The following is an 18,224-nucleotide window of genomic DNA, read 5'->3' on the forward strand; positions in this document are numbered from 1 at the left end:
TTAACACTCCATGTGAAAACAAAGGGCATTCTTTACCAGAGCAGTGCGGTCAACAACAACGGAAAGGAACAATAATGTGCTGGCGCAACTCTTCAGAGCCCTTCCTCGGGCTAGAATTCAGTTTGAAATTATGGACAAATTGCATCCATAATGGACCAAGGCATGCCTTCAGAGACACCACTTACAAATTCAGGACAGTCTGTGGAAAATACGGTCAGGTGGTCACTCTATTCTGTTTCTGTGTAGAATCTGCCCCCTCGCTTTCTTCATGCAGTGGCTGTGGGTAGAGCCAAAGAGAGACTCTCAGGATTATATAGGATATGGTTACATTCAGGGGCGGCTCCTCCGTTATGGCGGAGGAGCTTCACGCCACTGCTGGAACTAGCAGACACATGTAAAATAAAATGATAATAAAAGCAGTTAATAAAACTGCTTTATTACCATTTTATTGTACTCCAGAGCCGGTGCCGAGTCGTGAGGGCAGGGCCATCAGAGGAAGGAGGAGTGGTGGGTTCAGGACACTGCCAGTGCGCATGTTGGTTTAGCCGGTCGTCTTAGGATGGGCAAACTGACATGCGCACTTGGAGATATTTGCAGGGCTCAGGAGCACAGGCTCCCAGTCCCTGCTGGATCATGGAGTCAGCCCTATCCGCCCAATCCCTACACTTCTCTCATGCTGGGTAATACCATGCTGAAAGCCCACTGCGCTGCCTCACCAATTTCCTCAGCTAGCGGCCGCCGCTGGTTACATTGTATTATATTAATACCTGTGAGCAACTTGAGCCTCAAAAGCATTGATTAACTTTCTATAAACTGCTTAAGGACCTTGTCACTGTGGGGCTTGACCGCAGGAGAGGGTGATGAAGGGCAGAAAGGGCAGTAATAGGGCAAATCACAACACAATAACAAGTATTGGCAAAGCCAGTAGGTCTCATCTGTGAAAGCTATTGACTTGATTTGCAGTCATGCTGTAAGGGGGATGGATGCTTTTGCAGAAAGGCTAAAATTAATTTTCACAAGCGCAATGACGCAGCCGGGGATAATGTGCTTTTTTTCTAAAAAAGTGCATTAGCACTGGATTCATAATAGTCCTCTTTTTTGTTATTATTTTTAGCTGTTGCTGTACAGCAGCCACGCTGCTATATAGAATGGCTACAAATCATTGCCAAAGTGGGCAACGTCCATGTTGTAAAGCATGAATAAATGGCAATGGTAGAGCCAATAGCCTTAAAGACAAGACCTATTGAGTTTGCCAATGCGTATTAGGTCTTGGCACAACACCCCTGTGATTCTGAGCATATCAGTTCATCTTCCTATGGGTGAAAAAGAAAAAAATATTAAATTTGGCAAACAATGTTAGCACATAAAGAAAGCAATTGCCCTCATGTCCATGCATTAGTGAAAATACATTTGGAAGCAGATAACATCTATAGTCACAATAAAAGCCGATAAAATCTGTTGTCACAATAAACATTCATTTCAAAGGAGAAAATGGCTTCTTTGAAGTGTATGGGGCATAGTAAAACATAGCTACAAAGTGAAAGATGTTCAGCAAGGATGATATGGAAGAAAAAACAAAAGTAGTACCTCAAATACAGCGCGATCAGTAGAAGGACAACAGTCAAGCTAAAGCAATCAGCACTTGGTCCATGCTCAAGCGGAAAGAAGAGGAAGTGAAGCCAGCACACACTGGCCAATTAGAAGGCAGAAAATAGGAGTGAAAATAAAGCCAATGAATGTTAACAAATTGGTGGGCTGCAAACCCCTTGTATACAATAACTTTCACAAAAGAGAGCGCATCCAGTGCATGCGCAGAAGCAGGTAAGACCTAAAAAAGGACAGTTGCAGAGGCTACCATGGGTGCAGCAGGTGCAGTGGCATCAGGGCCCAAAGTCCTGTCCAGCCCATTCAACCCTGATAATTCCTGTATTGTACTACACCAAAAAGACAGGCCCTCCAATCCCTTAGCAAAGACAACATGCATTGGCATAGCCAATAGGTCTCGCCTTTGGGACCCTATAAGTGTTTAGCCATACAACACTTGATGTTCTTGCACCAAGGATATTGTGCTGAATAACTAAACACTTATAAGGTCCCAAAGGTGAGACCTATTGGCTATGCCAATGCTTGTTTATATTTGCACCAATGGCAGCACGCCTTTAAAAGGAGAATGTGCCTCCAGTATTAGGTTGAAACTGCTGGTGCATTCCAGTTGCCGATGATGTGCCACACAGATCCACATAACACAACACAACACAAAGCAACACAACCTGAAAGCAATGGGCTTGGACAAAGTCCAAAATAAACCATAACAAAGTATATAGAAGTAAATGTAGCCTGCCACACCAAACGTAGTTTTAAACTATGATACAATGGAGGAAAAAGACACAAGGATGGATTCCGTAAAACTTTGTCACTCAACCAGGAGCAAGATTCCCTCTAAGATATGCAACCGAATTGTGTAAGCCTCAGGTTTAGGTTCACAATCTTTATGTAGGGAGTGGAACAAGACACAGGAGTAGCTCGTGCTCTCACTTTCTGTGTTCACCTATACTTGCTGATGTTACAGCTGCCTCCCAGGAGCCATGTGGGTGTGGTTACGTGTCCTGTTGAAGCCAGCAGGCTCCCACCCATGTTGCTCGTGGGAGCGGCAGTGGCCTGCACAGCTCTTAAAGGGCCCGTGAATATCAATGCATTCAATTACATTTTTAGCCACAGTAAGGGGTGGAAATGTAATTGGAGTGAGGTCACTTGCAACGCTGACCGTGGATGGACATTCCCCCGGGCCTCCACCATGTTAGGACCTTGACAGCGGAAACAGGTTGCACACAAAGAACTGCATATCTGTCACTGCATCCCTCGTGAATAAGTGGCGAAGCAAGAAACGTGCTTGTATCAACCCAGGAGTGCACAATATATGCCAGAAGCAGTTTGGGTAAAAATTGCAAATGACACACCCCAAGCTCATATCGCATTTTGATAAAACACTCCTTTTTTCCTATCTGCGCCAGAGTAAATGGCCCAAACAAATTGTGTATTCGACCCACGGAAGCGATCCCTGAAAATCGTTTGATAGAACATTGTTTATTGCAACCTATTTGTGAAACACTTGGACCAGAACAGTAGACTGGGAACCTGTAGGCATAAACTGCACAATCCTGTCTTATGACAAGTTTCTTTATTGGTAAGTGCGAGATCGGAAATAACTGCATTTTTCCCCACTGTGCTCTTTCGGTTGCCAGTGAAAAGCAACATGTAGCTCACAGTTCAGAAGCACGTTTGCAGGTTTCCTCGCTGTGCACATTGCTCATCTTAAGAAGCGCGAGAGTAGCGCAAGCAAAAAAAAGAGACGGAGAGGGCGGAGCGAGTGAGTGGCCGGGACGTGTGGGCGAGGACAGAGGTGCGCGCGCCCTTAGGAGAACAGTCTTCACTTTTCAAGCACTGCACTCGTGCTTGTGGCGCGCCGCTGCTCACTCCCGCAAGGTGGATGCTGCCACAAGCACGAGTGCAGTGCTTGGAAAGTGAAGACAGATGGCTAAAGGCCCTCCTATGCAGCGTATGTGCGCAGCGTAGGCGAGATCTAAAACATATGGTTCTCAAAGAAGCAGACAAAAGGGGTATCATGGTAATCATGAATGCTAGTGACTACATAGGCGAAACGGACAGGCAACTTCCTGACACCAGGGCCTACACCAGCTTAGAGCCAAACCCAGTTCCAGCCATAATAGAGTTAATTTATAGCAAACTCTTTAACTTGCATGAATTGTGCTTGATCTCAGACTGAGAACTCAGATACCTCATAACGCCTTTTCATGTTACCCAAAATACATGAACCAGGTAGTTTTCCTCTTGGTAGACCCAAAACCTGTGGTAGACATTCACCTACATAACACATTTCAGAATATACTGATGTGTGCCTCCAACTATTGGTACACAATTGGCCATCATGTATACAGGACACAAAATGTCTGCTGAACAAACTTAGTGATATAGAGTGGAGATTGGAGTTGATCTTTGTCATGTTGGAAGTGTGTTTCCTATTCACTTGTATACAGAAGGATGTTGGTCTCTTAGCAGTCAATTACTTTCGTTCAAAATGGTATTCCACTCTGTATGAACACACTAATATGCTTCTGGGGATGATATCCTAGGTTCTAGATAATAATTTGTCCTTACATAACAAAATATGGTATTTTCAGACACAAAGAGTCATAATGGGCTCTAAATGTTCAACATTGTATGCCAACCAGTACATAGAGTGGTTTGGTGGGTCACCTTTGACAACAATGTCCTCGTAAATTGACAGAACATACATTATACTCGGGCGGTACACAGACTACGTTTTTATGTTGTTGACGGGACAGATTGATCAGGCAATGAGATCCTTTGACTATTTGAAAAACAACACATATACCATCAATTTCACCTACAACTGTAACAAATGTAACAACGAATTTCTGGATGTCATCCTTTAGAGTAATGATGACAAAATAACCTCTAAGAGGTATTGTAAACCAGTGGCATGCAATTTAATCTTACATGCAAGCAGTGCGCACCCCAGATCACAAATATTATTTATACCCATGGGTGAAATGACACAGTTGCATAGAAATTGTAGTCATAATGAGTCAGTTGCTGCAGAGTTGGCAAATCTGGAAAGGAGATTCCGATGCCACGGCTACCCACTTGAAATGAAAAAAAATGTGAAAGAGTGAATCAGCAACACTGACAGACAGACTCTCTTGGTAGCCAAATCTAGGATGGTCACTAATCCTAGACCACCTGTGCTAATTCCTCAATATGGTACACAAACCAAATTAAAAATACAAACTTCTAATGAAACACTGCCATTTACTCACTGCTGATGTCACCATGGTCAAACATCTACTAAGAAAGACGCAAATCATTCATCAAAGATTTACAGCAACCCAAGACAGGATATGCCAAAGTTTTCTCAATCCCAAAACTACCACCACCAAATTAGCCTGGCTACCAGCTTTACGGCATGGCCTTTTCAAATGTGGGAGATACAACATGTGTTACTAGGCATTAGACAAAACAGCCTCCTTCCAGCAACAAAAAGTACAACATTGTTAACCTCATCAAATGCAACACTATTTTTGTGATATAGTGTATTATCACACAAAAAAGAAGGGGAGAAAGGTACTTCTCCTTTTCCATCCTCCCTAAATTAAGCTTAAAACACCACAAAAAGAGGAATGTGCAGGGATGTTGTAGCAGCCCTATGATGAAACATGGCACTATCTAGTGGGTGAGGGCAGTTTTAAAGAGCTTTTTATTTGCCCAGGTAGGGGTGTGTCTCCAGATACATGTACCTCTTCCTCCTTTTCCTCTTTTTGTGGTTTTTGATACCTAATACTGTGCCATTTCACCAAAATTTAAGTTGGTAGCAGCATGAGACCATTGAAGGAGATATGGCAAAAAAACATCAGAGTCACTAAATATGGTGACCTTAATTGTCCCCTGGCAAAGCACTACCACTTAGAACATGCTCAGTGTGCATGAATCCAAATTGAATTTCATGCACTTACCACCACCCCCAACCTCTCTAGAAGAGGCAAAAGAGTCCTTGACATGTGCAAACAGTAAGTCACCTGCATAATTAGACTTAGGTCTTTTGATAAAAGTATAAACTTGGATAACGAACTACACACTTTCCTTATGGATTAGAGACTAGTACTGGATGTCAATAGGGGCAACTAAGCATGTATACAAACTGTCTCTCTGGGACTATATACTTCAAGCACTAAATACACCACATTGTTAGTGCTCCGTGGATTAGCCACACACCAATATATATGGTGTTGCTAGGGTCGAGAAAGCTTGCAATTCTACTAATTCATCTATACAACTTTCTGATTGGCACAAATTGTATTTATATATCGATATCTGGTCTGCCATCTTACCAACACATTAATTCTGGTCTGCTTTCTCCGTTATTTGTATGGCAACTACAGAGTACGCGAAACCAAATATATCTTGGGGACATTATGAAATCTTCCCTGGAAATGCATTTCTCCCATTGTTTACCATTGGCTTTGTGGTTTGTGACTCATATTTGCTTACTTTCTATTTGCTGGCTTCATTTGTTTTAGGCTGTCCAGTGTGTCTTTGTCTCTCCTATGGAGTATAGTCTGTTCACCATCGCGCCTTGTATTCTTCCACGAGTGTTCACGTTCTGTAAGTAGGCCTTTAAATTTTGTTCTCATCTTGTCACATATGCTGTGTATTCAAAGACTGTGGTCAAATGTCAGGCTCTGTCTTCCAGAGAGCTTGGTGTTTACTTTTCTTTCTCTGACTTCAAAGTGAGAGGATTTATGTGACAATCCTGATTGGTACCCATGTCAAAGGAAAAGCTGGAGGATGTTATTTGTACTAGCACAGAACATAATTTACATATTTATAAATGAACTGTGCAAATATTTCAAAATTAGAAAAGCACAAACAAAGCAATTTGTTTGTAATTTCGAAGTGGGGTGGAAACAAATATTTGAAGACAATCAAAACAAATCAATACACTTGGCGATGCCATTTCCACATATTATGGTTTGTGCGCAGAATAGTTTGATCAGCAAAACTGTATGTCTAGGCAAATGTAAAGGTCATTTCAATTGAAAATGTGTTGTCTATAATGGCAGTGCGCTATAATACCATGCATATTCCACTCTATGCAACTCCACACTACGACACTCTACTCTACGCTAGTCTACTCTACAGAACTCTACTCGAAGACACACGGTGACAGTCTACTTCCCTCTATGCTAAGCCACTCTACTCTATGACATTCTACTCCACGCCCCTCTACTCTACGCCTCTCTACTCTGCTCTACGATACTCTAATCTGCTGCACGCCACTGCATGCCACTCAAGCCCACTCTACTTCACTTTATACCACTCCACACCACTCTATGACACTCTACACCACTTCACTCTAAGCCACTCTAGAACAATCTACAACACTCTACTCCTCTTTATGCCTCTGTACTCCACTCTATGCCACTGCACTCTATGACACTCTGCGCCACTCCACTTTATGACACTCCACAACTTTACAAAATTCCAGTCTACGACACTCCATCCCATGCTATACCACTCCGCTCTGATATTTTTCTCCACTTTACTCTATGACACTCCATTCCAGTCTCCTCCACTCCACTACACTTTACTTGACTCTATGCTATGCCACTCTATGACCATCCACTCTACTTTACTCCACTCTTTGACACTCTACGTGACTCTAATCTACTCCACTCCATGCAACTCTATGTCACTCTACTTTAAGCCACTCAACACCACTCTATTCTACAACACTCTACTCCACTCAATGCCACTCTACAAATCCTACACCACTCTATACCACTCCACTCTAATCAATGCCACTTCACTCTATGCCACTCCACTCTAGGACTCTTTACTCCACTCTACAACACTTTAATCCACTCTATTCTACACCACTCTACGCCCCTCCCCTCTACAACACTGTACCCCACTCTACAACACTCAACTCCACTTTATGCCACAATACTCTATACCCCTCTACTCCACTCTATGCCCCTCCACTTTGCACCACTCTATGCCACTCAATTCTACTCTCTGACACACCACAACACCCAACTATATGACACTCCACGTCACTGCACTTCACACCACTATCCTCTAAACAACACACCTTTAAGCCGTGCTGAACAGCAACCATGCTGGTGTACAACATAGCTAAAATACATTGGCAAAGCTAATAGCACTTGCGTAGCTAAGACCTATTGGCTTTGCCAATGCTTTTTTCCCCTGTCCGGACCATTTTTCTACATGCTCGCTATTGTTAAGATTCGACATCATAATTTCTATTAACAACATAGAGCCTTCATTTAATTTTCTAGCCTATGTTGACAATGGCCTTGAATCTTTTGGCCTTCATCGGTTTTACTCTGCATTTATTCAGAAACATACCCACAATGCCGAGTCACACACATAAAATGGCGCATCACTTATTCATGGGTAAGTACAACACTTTCCCTGTATTCTGAAGTTCTCTCCCATTTTGGCATGGACGTATTAAATTTCACTAATACCATAGAGTTTGTTCTTCATCATATCCTTTGTTCACTGTTGGATTATGTGCCATTCGTAAATTCCATGGCTTCTCGGCATGCCATCACTTTGAACCTGCTACTTAAGTCCTGGTGCACAATGTGGTCTACATTATACCCAGCATTCACCACACATGAGCACAGAGCCAAATGAGCTACTAGCCTTTTATGTATGGTTTGGCGATTAATCTTCCTCAAGATTCTATCCCTTCTCACTATACTTGGACTATACTAACGTTGTATTTATGGTTTTTCCACTCACAATTATATTAGGACAGGGGACAGTTTGTCTCTTTTATGCACATATTAATTTGTGACTAGCAGCATATTACCTAACCAATTCTGGTTTTCATCATATTGTGCATTGTGAGGAAAGTGGTTTATTATATGGTTGTGCGACCTCACTGTGTAATAAAGTCACAATTCCATATCAGGTGCAGTCGAGTTTGTTTGTAAAGCCTTAGATCAGCCCTTTGTAGCTGAGGCTCAGAGCAGTCAGGATTCATCAAAGGAATAAATGTAAAGCATTAAGAAGTACGAAAATTAAATTAGAAGAAAATGAAATACAATAAAAATACATACTCAATTTATAAAAATAGGTTGTCTTTAAATAGACATCTCACTGACAAAATTTCACTGGAGGCTGCTGGAAATATGAATTTTTATAAGAAACAATAAATCACAGCTTTTCAGGGACGAAAGAGGTCCAGTTGGACAGTTACATCACAGTTACAGCAGTCTCCTGTCTAGTTCCAGGACCCATGGATGATCCGCCCAGTCAATGGAGTGGTTCTGATGCAAGGGATGCAGGATGCTGAAAATGCTCAAGTATGCTAAGCCAGTCGAGGGTTTTCCTGTGGCCACCCCTTAGTCCACAAGCATGGTGGGGCAATTTTGGCCTCAGGGGTCAATGTCACACGAAGTCTGGGTTAATTCCAATATGAAAACAGTAATTACTGGTCTACAGATCTTTGGTTACAGCAAAACCAGCAGTCCCTTGAATTTGCAGTAGCTTCTTTGCTGGGTGACCAAACTGCACCTCAACGATTCTCGTGGGTCCAGCAGACTACGGTGCACCTTTTGAGAGTCAAGACCCCGTCTCCCAGGCTGCACCATACTATCCAGTGGTGATCAGGCTTCTTGGCGCTGGACTCTCACAGCAGGCTTCTCAGCTTTTATGGCCCTGTGGCTGTAACAGGGAGTCAGCCAACCAACTCTTGGAGTCACCTTTTCTGTCTGGCACTCGGACATGGTTTTTCCTTCAGCAGGACACAACAGGAATAGTCCTTTCTTTGCTAGCCCAAGATGTAGCAGGTGCAGTCTTGCCTGTGGTGCAGCCTCTCTTTGCTGGGTCTAGAGAACAGCAGGACAGTCCTTCAGTCCTCTCTCCAGGACAGGCATGATCTGAGGTCTGGCTGTCAGGTGTGCCACTTTTATGCACACAACAAGCCTAGGGAAATGTGGTGAGTAAGTAGCCAATGGGCTACCAGGTCCCATCCTGCTTGATGACAACTTCCTGCGAAGTGTGACATCTAGGTAGCCCAAAATGCACTGTTCTTCTCACTCCCAACATGCAGTACCCTTCTCTTGGTGTGTGGAGGCCCCTAGTCTGACCCAGAGATGTGGCTACAGGTGAGCTACACTGCATCTGCAAAAACTGGTTTGACCACAGCTTCTCCATCTCTGCCTGAGATGCAAACCTGTCTGATAAAATAAAAGTGCAGCCTCTCTTGTGTGTGACTACTATTTGTCCTTCAAAGGTGGCTTCCCCTTTGAAGCTTGCCTTTTGGGCTCACACCCACTCTGGCCATCCTGCCAGGAGGCGGTAACACCTCTTCCCTTTGTCTCCCTTCCAGAGAGTTGTTCATGCCTCTCACCACGAGGGTAAAAGGCTGTCTCAAGGACTGCAACACTTGTGGACAACCTTAAATGGGTACTGGAAATTTTGGGCAACAAACTGACAATTTTTAAAAGTTTCGCTTTGTATAAAAGTAACATTAAATTTGGCTTGAGCAACAAGTTGGGTTTAATGAAATGATTAATTTGATACTTTAACATACCATTTTTAGGTCTCGCCTGGCATTGGAGCGCATGCGCTCCTCGCCTGCGAGAGCTAGAGTAAACAAGTTACTTTTGAGAAGGGGACTCAAGCCCCACCCCTCATTTCCATTGGGTAGTGTCAGCGTTTATGGTAAACGCTGGCTTCCCATTGGAAAGGAGGGTTTTTCGTTGCCTCCCTTTCGCTTTTTGGCGGACTGGCTCGCCTGATTTACGGCTGTGGTGAAGACTTTTCTTATCTGCTTGTTTATTTAACAAGCAGATAAGAACAGGCTTCACGACAGCTGTGAAGCAGGCACGGAACTCAGAGGCGCACGGGGTCACGGGGAGGACAAGGCAATGGCGAGCGCTTGTTTATTGTGAGAGGGAGAGTACCGGCACTTCTCAGAAACAAGCTCTGGTACAGAGTACACTTCTATTTTTCCATGTCAAGCCCTGTGTGTGACCACACACCAGCGCCGTGTGTGACACCATACCGACAATATTTCCCAACATTTTACCCTTCTAAAAACGTTTACATGAACATTGCTTAGTGAAAAGCACCTGTTATTCAAGTGGCAATATGTCTACTTGCCCGTCATCACGTGATCTTCAAGCTGTAGAAACAAACACATGAGCACGCGGTCCCTGCTCTGGCACTCACCGGAGGTCGTGAGGTAAAACGAGTGGTCCAGGGCGCTGGAGGATTTGGCACATAGTGAAACACGGTGCACGTTGTTGCATTCCATTGCTGTGCTCCTCTCAAGGCGGCTGTGCTCCATAGTTGTGCTCCTCTCAAGGAGGCTGTGCTCCACGGTTACGCTCCTCCCGAGAAGGCTGTGCTCTGTCGTGGCTGTGCTCCTCCCAAGAAGGCTGTGCTCTGTCGTGGCTGTGCTCCTCCTGAGCAGGCTGTGCTCCGTCATGGCTGCTGCATGCAGAAAAGTGCCTGTGCTCCATGAGGCTGTTTTCCGAGGTTAGAGTTTGCTCATCCGGAAAAGAGGAAGGCTGTGCACCTCTGAGGAGGCGCCATGAAGAGGCTGGGCACTGGTCTATGAGGGGGTGCTATGAAGTGGACGGGCTTCCTTGCACTTCTAAGGAGGCGCTATTCAGGACCCCGCTGCAGGGCCCAGGCTCTGGTGGCTGGCTGCTCTCCCCCATCCAGTGCAGGAAGTAACTTGCTATGCCTGGTGGTTGAAACCCGAGGCCAGTGTTTCCCTTCAGTAAGTAACCTAAGCAGCCGTTGGGTCCGCAGGCCCTGTCAGCGGGGAGGGCCCAGCTGCTCTGACAGGAGCCGGATAGCCGCCATTTATTTTAATAAGAAGAGAGAGCCGGCGCTCCCATTGGATGGATTACGTTTGAATAGGATCTTTGTGTACCTTGACCCAAACAATACATTCGTGGCTACAAAGAATGTCTAAGGAAAGAGTTATTTTTTTTGTTTAACAGGATGAAATGCAACCTTGAAAGTCTGTAATGTAGAACTGTATATTCAGTTTTGTTTAAGTGCTATTTACAAAATACTAACCCAGTCAATGTTTATCATGGGGCGTTCGCCGCCGAGGGGGAAGTCGCAGGAGAGTGTGGGAGGGATCCCGCTGCTTCTGACAGCTGCGAGCATTTGCATATTAAAAGGTGCAGCTCGGCTCGAGCCCCGGACACAATACACGCGCTCCCTCCATAGCCCTGCAAGGAATCACCAGCTCTAACCGACTCTTCCACCCCCTCACTAAGCACTTTCAGGGTGATTGCTTTCTAGTACATGTCTGGCGAAGGCAGGATGGTCTTTGGATCATACGTTTGTTTCCCCAATGTGGTTCAATGCCGAGGCTTATTTGAAACGTTGCAAAGTCCTAAATGCATTTACCAACAAGTAAGACGCTCACTAAGAGAACAAGCATTTGCAATGCAATAGGTCTCGCATTTATGCGGTTTTGAGCTATTGGCATTGTAATTGACAATGCCTTTTATTTATGTGTTTGTTTTTAAAACCTAAATAAAAGGCATTGCCATTTACAATGCTGATAGCTTAATCTCGCATAAATGCGAGACCTATTGCATTGCAAATGCTTGTTAGTAGTCCCATTAGGAAGTTAGCACTGCTGAGTTGTCAGCTTATAACTCCATATTCACCAATGGGGCTACTAGCCTTTACACTGTAAAAACAACAATGTGGGGTTCTTACTGTCAGGACATGCTAAGTTAATAAAACACATTTCTATCTTTTTAATACAATGAACCCTGCTTTTGGGGCTCAGTAGGCCTGTCTTAGGGGTGACTTGCAAATATTAACAAGCATTGAAAATGCAATAGGTCTCGCCTTTGATTAAGTTAAAGGCCTTTGCTTTGCTAATGGTATTGTATAGCAAAGCAAATGGCTTTAACTTAATGAAAGGCGAGACCTATTGCATTTTTAATGCTTGTTTGTAATGCAGCCCGTTTTCCTTAAAGGAAAACGGGATGCATTTCAAAAAAAAGAATTGAAACGTTTTTGTTTCATTTTTTAAGGGGAGGCAGTGGTCCCTGGGACCACTGCCTGCCTAAAAAATATTTTCCCCTGCATTTGCAAAGGGGAAGGGGTCCCCTGGGGACCCCTTCCCTTTTGCGAGTGCATTACCACCCTCTTGAAGAGGGTGGTAATTTGCGAGTGTTTTGTGCCCGCAAATGAGGACGCAAAACATTCTTACATAGGGTTGCACTCGCTATTAGGAAGGGAACGCCCCTTCCTAATAGCGAGTCGTAAAATAGGGTTTGTACATTCTCCATGCTGTTTTTGCATGCGCAAACCGGCTCGCAAACCCGTTTGCACATGCAAAAATGGTTGTTAATTTGGCCCTAAGTGATTTGCCTAGAATCACAGGATGTGGAGTCGACCCTGAGGCTCGAACCTTGGTTTCCCAGCTCCAAGGTCGACAATCCGTGAGACCACATCCTCTCCCCTTTGACCATGTACATCGCTCAGCTGTCGTTTGGCTAGGTTTGCACTACCGAAATACTAGGTACATGCATACACATACCCCTCTGAGCCCTTCTAAGCTCTGAAGTAGAGGCATGCTAGAGGTGGCAGGGGTGGAGGCAAAGGGAACGAACCAGTGAAGCATTTGCCACAGGAGTCGATGCTTCACCCACTGACAGCCATGGTGAAGGGGCTAGGTACTACTGCTCATGTGACATCAAAAGGGGCACATTCCCATTGGTTAAATGGACGCTGTCCGCTCACCATAAGTTGTAAAGGGGACCCTGTCCACCCTCGGCTCTCGCTCTGCATTCCACTATGCTGCACAAGTGTGCACAGTAAACACGTTTGCAGGTGATTCCAGTTTTTTGTGCTAAGTGTGGATTTCGTCTTGCGCCGTAGGCCTTTCCACATTCTTTTTCATAGTTTTCAAGTTGCTCCGCACCTTCAGTCTCCACTTACATGGTGGCAGTGCTTTAAGTGGGGAAAAAAAACTGGGGGTGCTCTAAAAGGGGCGTGGTTAATGTCTTGAAGGGGCGTGGCCTATCCGAGTAGGGGCGTGGTCTAAATCAAAATAACTAGCACTGTGTGCTTAAGAAAATCATGAAGTCGCATCCAGCAAAGGATAATAAAATAGGCAAAAAGGTATATTTATTAAGTATAACCCATAAAAAAACCAAACACTTTAAAAAACATGTAAAGAATATTTATATTACTTAGAAATCTATTGCAGGATTCCCCAAAACCCTCGAAGATATTCAGTGTGTTTGTTTTGCTGGGGTTTCTCACAACAATTTTCTTCAGCAGACCTTCTACCTTTTGCAAGCCAACTCTTTACATACAGCTTTGGGTCAAATGTTTCAAATGGAGGACCATTGAGTTTTATCCATAGGCATGAAGATTTTTCCATTTTCGTTCACACGCGGCCAGATGACATAAATTGAGGATTTCTTAACTGTGACCTTTATCTGTCACATGGCTGTAGTCCATAATTATATACTTTAACTCCTGTCAATATTTTAGTAGGAGGACACACACAATTTTCTTTTGTTAAATTCAATTCATGTTAGATGTGACATTAATTTTTGTAAAATTACAGTTTATGAATCTTATCCTTTTTCAGCTCAGTCCAAATGGACTTCAGTACCACCGCCATCGAATCGGGGAATGGGACCGCTGGCCTTCAAGGTGGAGGCCCCACGATAGGCATTACAATGCGACTGCCACTACGGTGTTCGCAGTGCCTATCTTTTACATTGCAGCAGGTGCTGCTGGCTGCATCATCCGCCGCAAAGTAAAAAAAAAAGGAACATGTTAAATATATCGGTGCCTGCCACATGGTTCAGTGATATGTTGTGGGGCATCATAGATGCCCCCCAGGACCCATGTCTGAGGGCCAGGAGTAAAGGGGCCTGCTACGGGCCCCCAATGTCCCTTTCGCCAGCATTTCCATGGCAGGTGAACCGCCATTGATAAGCTGGCGGCTAAGGGACATCGTAATCCCTGCTGCAGTGCATGGTAGGCACCACCAGCATTGTAGGAACCACGAGCCCCTCCACCACACCGGCGGGCTCAAGAAGCCCGTCGGGTGCGTGGTGGTTGGTCTGTCCGACCGCCAGGTAACCACCCGCCATTGTAATATGGCGGGCTGTGATGCAGTCACCAATGGCGGTGGGACCGCCACCGACGGGGTGACGTGGTGGTCCCCCAGCCATTATAATCACCCCCTAAGTTTGGTGTGCATGCAAATCCTACATTGCCAACCCCTGGCAAGTTGCACTGCTAGTGCTGGAAAAAGGCCAATGGAGGTACCAATGGGTGAGGTGGACTGGCCTCAAGGGTCTTGTGACCTCAGTGACAGATTCACTGTCGATCTAGGATGTGCTTCTTCATATGCCTGCCCGTAAGACTGGAATTGAACTGCAGTATGGATTGTGGTGGACAGGTCCACCTGCGGGTGCTAAGACACCTGGGCTTCTAAGGTCTATCGGGCCTTCTAAGGTGTAGCATCGGAATAAGCTCTGTCAGGAGTGTGGTATGGAGAACTGGTCATGAAGGTCTGAACATGGTTCTCCAGTTCCAAATTCAGCAGCTCTGGCCAGAGTGCCACATTCTCTCCCACACTGAACACCATACTGCCCCACTGAGAGAAACTCGCACTGCCTTCAGCACAACTCAATTGTGCTGCGACTAAATTCAAATTATGCACTAAGCAACAGTAAAATGCTGCCTGAAAAAAAAGGAATAACACCCTGGAAAAAGCAAACACTCATAGGGAATGCATGAATAAGCAAAGCATGCGAACTGTAATCAGAAAAAAACATGGTTACATTAACGGTTTTAAACTCATTATTCAGAAATCAGTAAGTGATTTTGCCTGAAAAGTTCAAGACATGGCTACTGGACCAGGAAGGGACCCCTTTCAATGTCCATTGCTTATATCCTTTCAAAATGTATGCAGTTTGGTTTAAAAAAGACCACATCCCAAAACACAGAGCCGCATTTTATAAGCTAAAATAATTAAAAAGTTGGAAACGATCATATTAAACGTTTCCACTCTACCCATCAACCAGGTATTGCAGTCCCTTTAGGAATGGCGCACTTACCCACCCTGGGAAAACAATGTTGTTCAAAGAAAGAAGATAAAAAGAAACTAGTGCTTTCACTGGCAAACTCTGTAAAGTGGCGCTAATGTGTGTGGGTGTAAATAACAGTCTGGCCTGTCTGCTGTCCACTCTGTATTGCTTTATTTAGGTATTTAACTATTTTTTCTCTCCATTCCGAGGTTTTTCTTTTCAATCGAAAACGGTCAGAAAATGAGGACATTTACAGCCAAAGTGTTCAGCCTTTTTTGGATCAATTTCACAGGGGAAAAAATAAAGAAAAGGAGAGGCAAGAGAGAGTACCTTAAGAGCTGCCTCTTGAAATCAGCACGTAAGCAGGAGCGAGACAGAGACAGAAAGAGATGGAGGAATAAAGAGAAGAGGGCAGCCGCCAGAGGCAGGTCAGGAGTAGTGGACACGGTCCTTGCCATGAAGGAAAAGAGACAGCGTTTATTTTTTCTCCGTTCTCTGCCCTTCCCAGAACGGCTGAGCCTTCCTGCAGCATAACAAAAGGCAGAGGGCGGGTGGCCTCTGACTCCAGGCAGGTCAAGTGCAGGGCCATTAGGTAGCGCTTTCACGTGCTAATGGCCCTGTGATAACAGAAGGGAGAGGGGAAATTCCTTTGTCCCCTCGTCCCCCCCACCCTTGTCCCCCGTGTCCCCCCCACTCCAAAATCTGGGGGGGATATATCCCCCGCGTCCCCCACACTTCCTACGCCCATGAGTGCAGCAACAGTGGGCAGAGTCTGAGCACCGGCAGTTTTTTTCTGGGCCCTCAAAACGGGTCCGAAAAAAATAAAAATAAAGAACGGACTACCTTTAGTAGCCACGAAAATAGAGCCCGATAGAGACCCGTTTCGAGGGCCCAAAAAAAAAACTGCCGTTGCTCAGACCCGGACAGACCCGGCCCACTTAAAGCCCTGCATGGTGGCACATTCACTTCGGATCTGACTGCGTCCAACAACCATGCATTGCATCTATGCATTGCCTCGTTGGAATGCTTTAACGTGCTTGTGTCGTGCCCGCGCTCCTCCACAGACGATGCCCTGTTTCACCAAAGCAGGTCGTAACAGGTAAGCCCTAACAAATGCTGCGCTGGAAGCCAAGCGAGGATTTCAGCCAATGAAACGTGAGACACTAATATCACTGTTTATTTAATGCCTGCCCTCGCCCCACCTTGTGTCAACATGTTGGGCACACAGAGACCCGGAGCACACGGGAATGCGAAGAGATAGCGATGAGACAGTGACGCTAGGCAGAGGTGGCCCGCTATGACGTAGGTTCTTGTTTCATTCTGGGGCCCAACACTGTCTGTGAGGCCAAACAGCAGCCGGCAGCTGGACAGTAACTCGTGGCCGTGTGCGTGGAGAGGCGAGGGCGTGGTCATCTCAAGGATTTGGGGCCCCTGTTCGGAACAGCTTTGAATTTACGATCCAATTCAGTACTTTTATGCCATCTTTGGCCAAGAGACTGACAGTACACAGGCGCACTTGTCCACATTCTAAAGTTGTTACATTTAATATTCAGGGGTGTAGCACAGCAGCAGCCCACTAATAGTACTGCAAATAATCTCTGTGACCCCTCCCATTTCTCAGATGTGAGGTCCCGTTTGGATCTAAAAGAAACGTTTTCATGGATGTTGCATGAAACATAAACAACACTTCTCTGCAAAATGCTTGTAATAGACTCACTCCTCACTGAAATTAAAAACAAAAAAGTGCGTCTGGAGCAATAAAGGGGTGAATGTCACGCCGCCGGTAAAAGATCAAATCCCGGCGGGCGTGGCTAAAAGGAGACAGGGTGGCAACAAGAAGCGGTTGACATGCCTTGCATGCAATCATTGCACTGCCTTCAGCATGATTTGTGACGCTAAACGACGCACACGAATCAACACTGAAGGCGAAGCTGGGACGAGGCTTCTTGGAATGGTATCGATTCCAAGAAGCCTCGTTAGACGAGAGCAACGCATGCGCTGCTTATGTCACATGAGACCTAAAAAGGAAGGTCTTGGCATTGCCATTGGTTTATATGTCAAAGTCGAGTTAGCAGTTTAAAAACAGCTCTGCCAGCTAGCAATGGTGGTCTGGGAGCCATGCTTTGTCACACTCATTGTGACACAACAATTGCTGCAGTTCACGAGGGACACTAAACTTGCAGGCTCTGGATACGTCTGGTACCACATACTAGGGACTTACGAGTAAGTTTTCTTATGCCAATTATGGGTGAGCTAATTAGACACGTAGGGGCATATTTACAAGCCCCTATCGCCACAGAAACATCACTTTTAGTGATGTTCTAGTGGCGATATAGGCTTTGCCTTATTTACAAGGCAGTGTTAAACCACTTAATGTGGCTTAATGCTACTTTGTAAATAAGGCACCCTTTCATGCTATACTTTGCGGGAATGGGGCAGGCAATGGGTGTTGTGGTGGGCGTTCCACTGTAACTAATTCGAACAACAAGAGAGAGAGGGTTAAGCCACACTCTTAGTCCCCCTTTAATAATCAACAGTAACAACAAAAGA

The 18,224-nt window shown here is 45.0% G+C and overlaps 1 protein-coding gene across 1 annotated transcript in view; it reads left to right on the plus strand.

Moving 5' to 3' along the window:
- Nucleotides 1-18,224, plus strand: part of LOC146867967 (sperm flagella and cilia-associated protein 1-like) — a 368,080-nt gene that overhangs the window by 159,631 nt on the left and 190,225 nt on the right. Inside the window, exon 7 of the mRNA XM_085608716.1 lies at nt 6,117-6,201. Within this exon, the coding sequence (XP_085464842.1) occupies nt 6,117-6,201 (85 nt within the window). The remainder of the gene's footprint in view (nt 1-6,116; nt 6,202-18,224) is intronic.

The sequence above is a fragment of the Triturus cristatus genome, chromosome 1_2 (assembly GCF_964204655.1).
Source record: "Triturus cristatus chromosome 1_2, aTriCri1.1, whole genome shotgun sequence".
Lineage (NCBI taxonomy): Eukaryota > Metazoa > Chordata > Amphibia > Caudata > Salamandridae > Triturus > Triturus cristatus.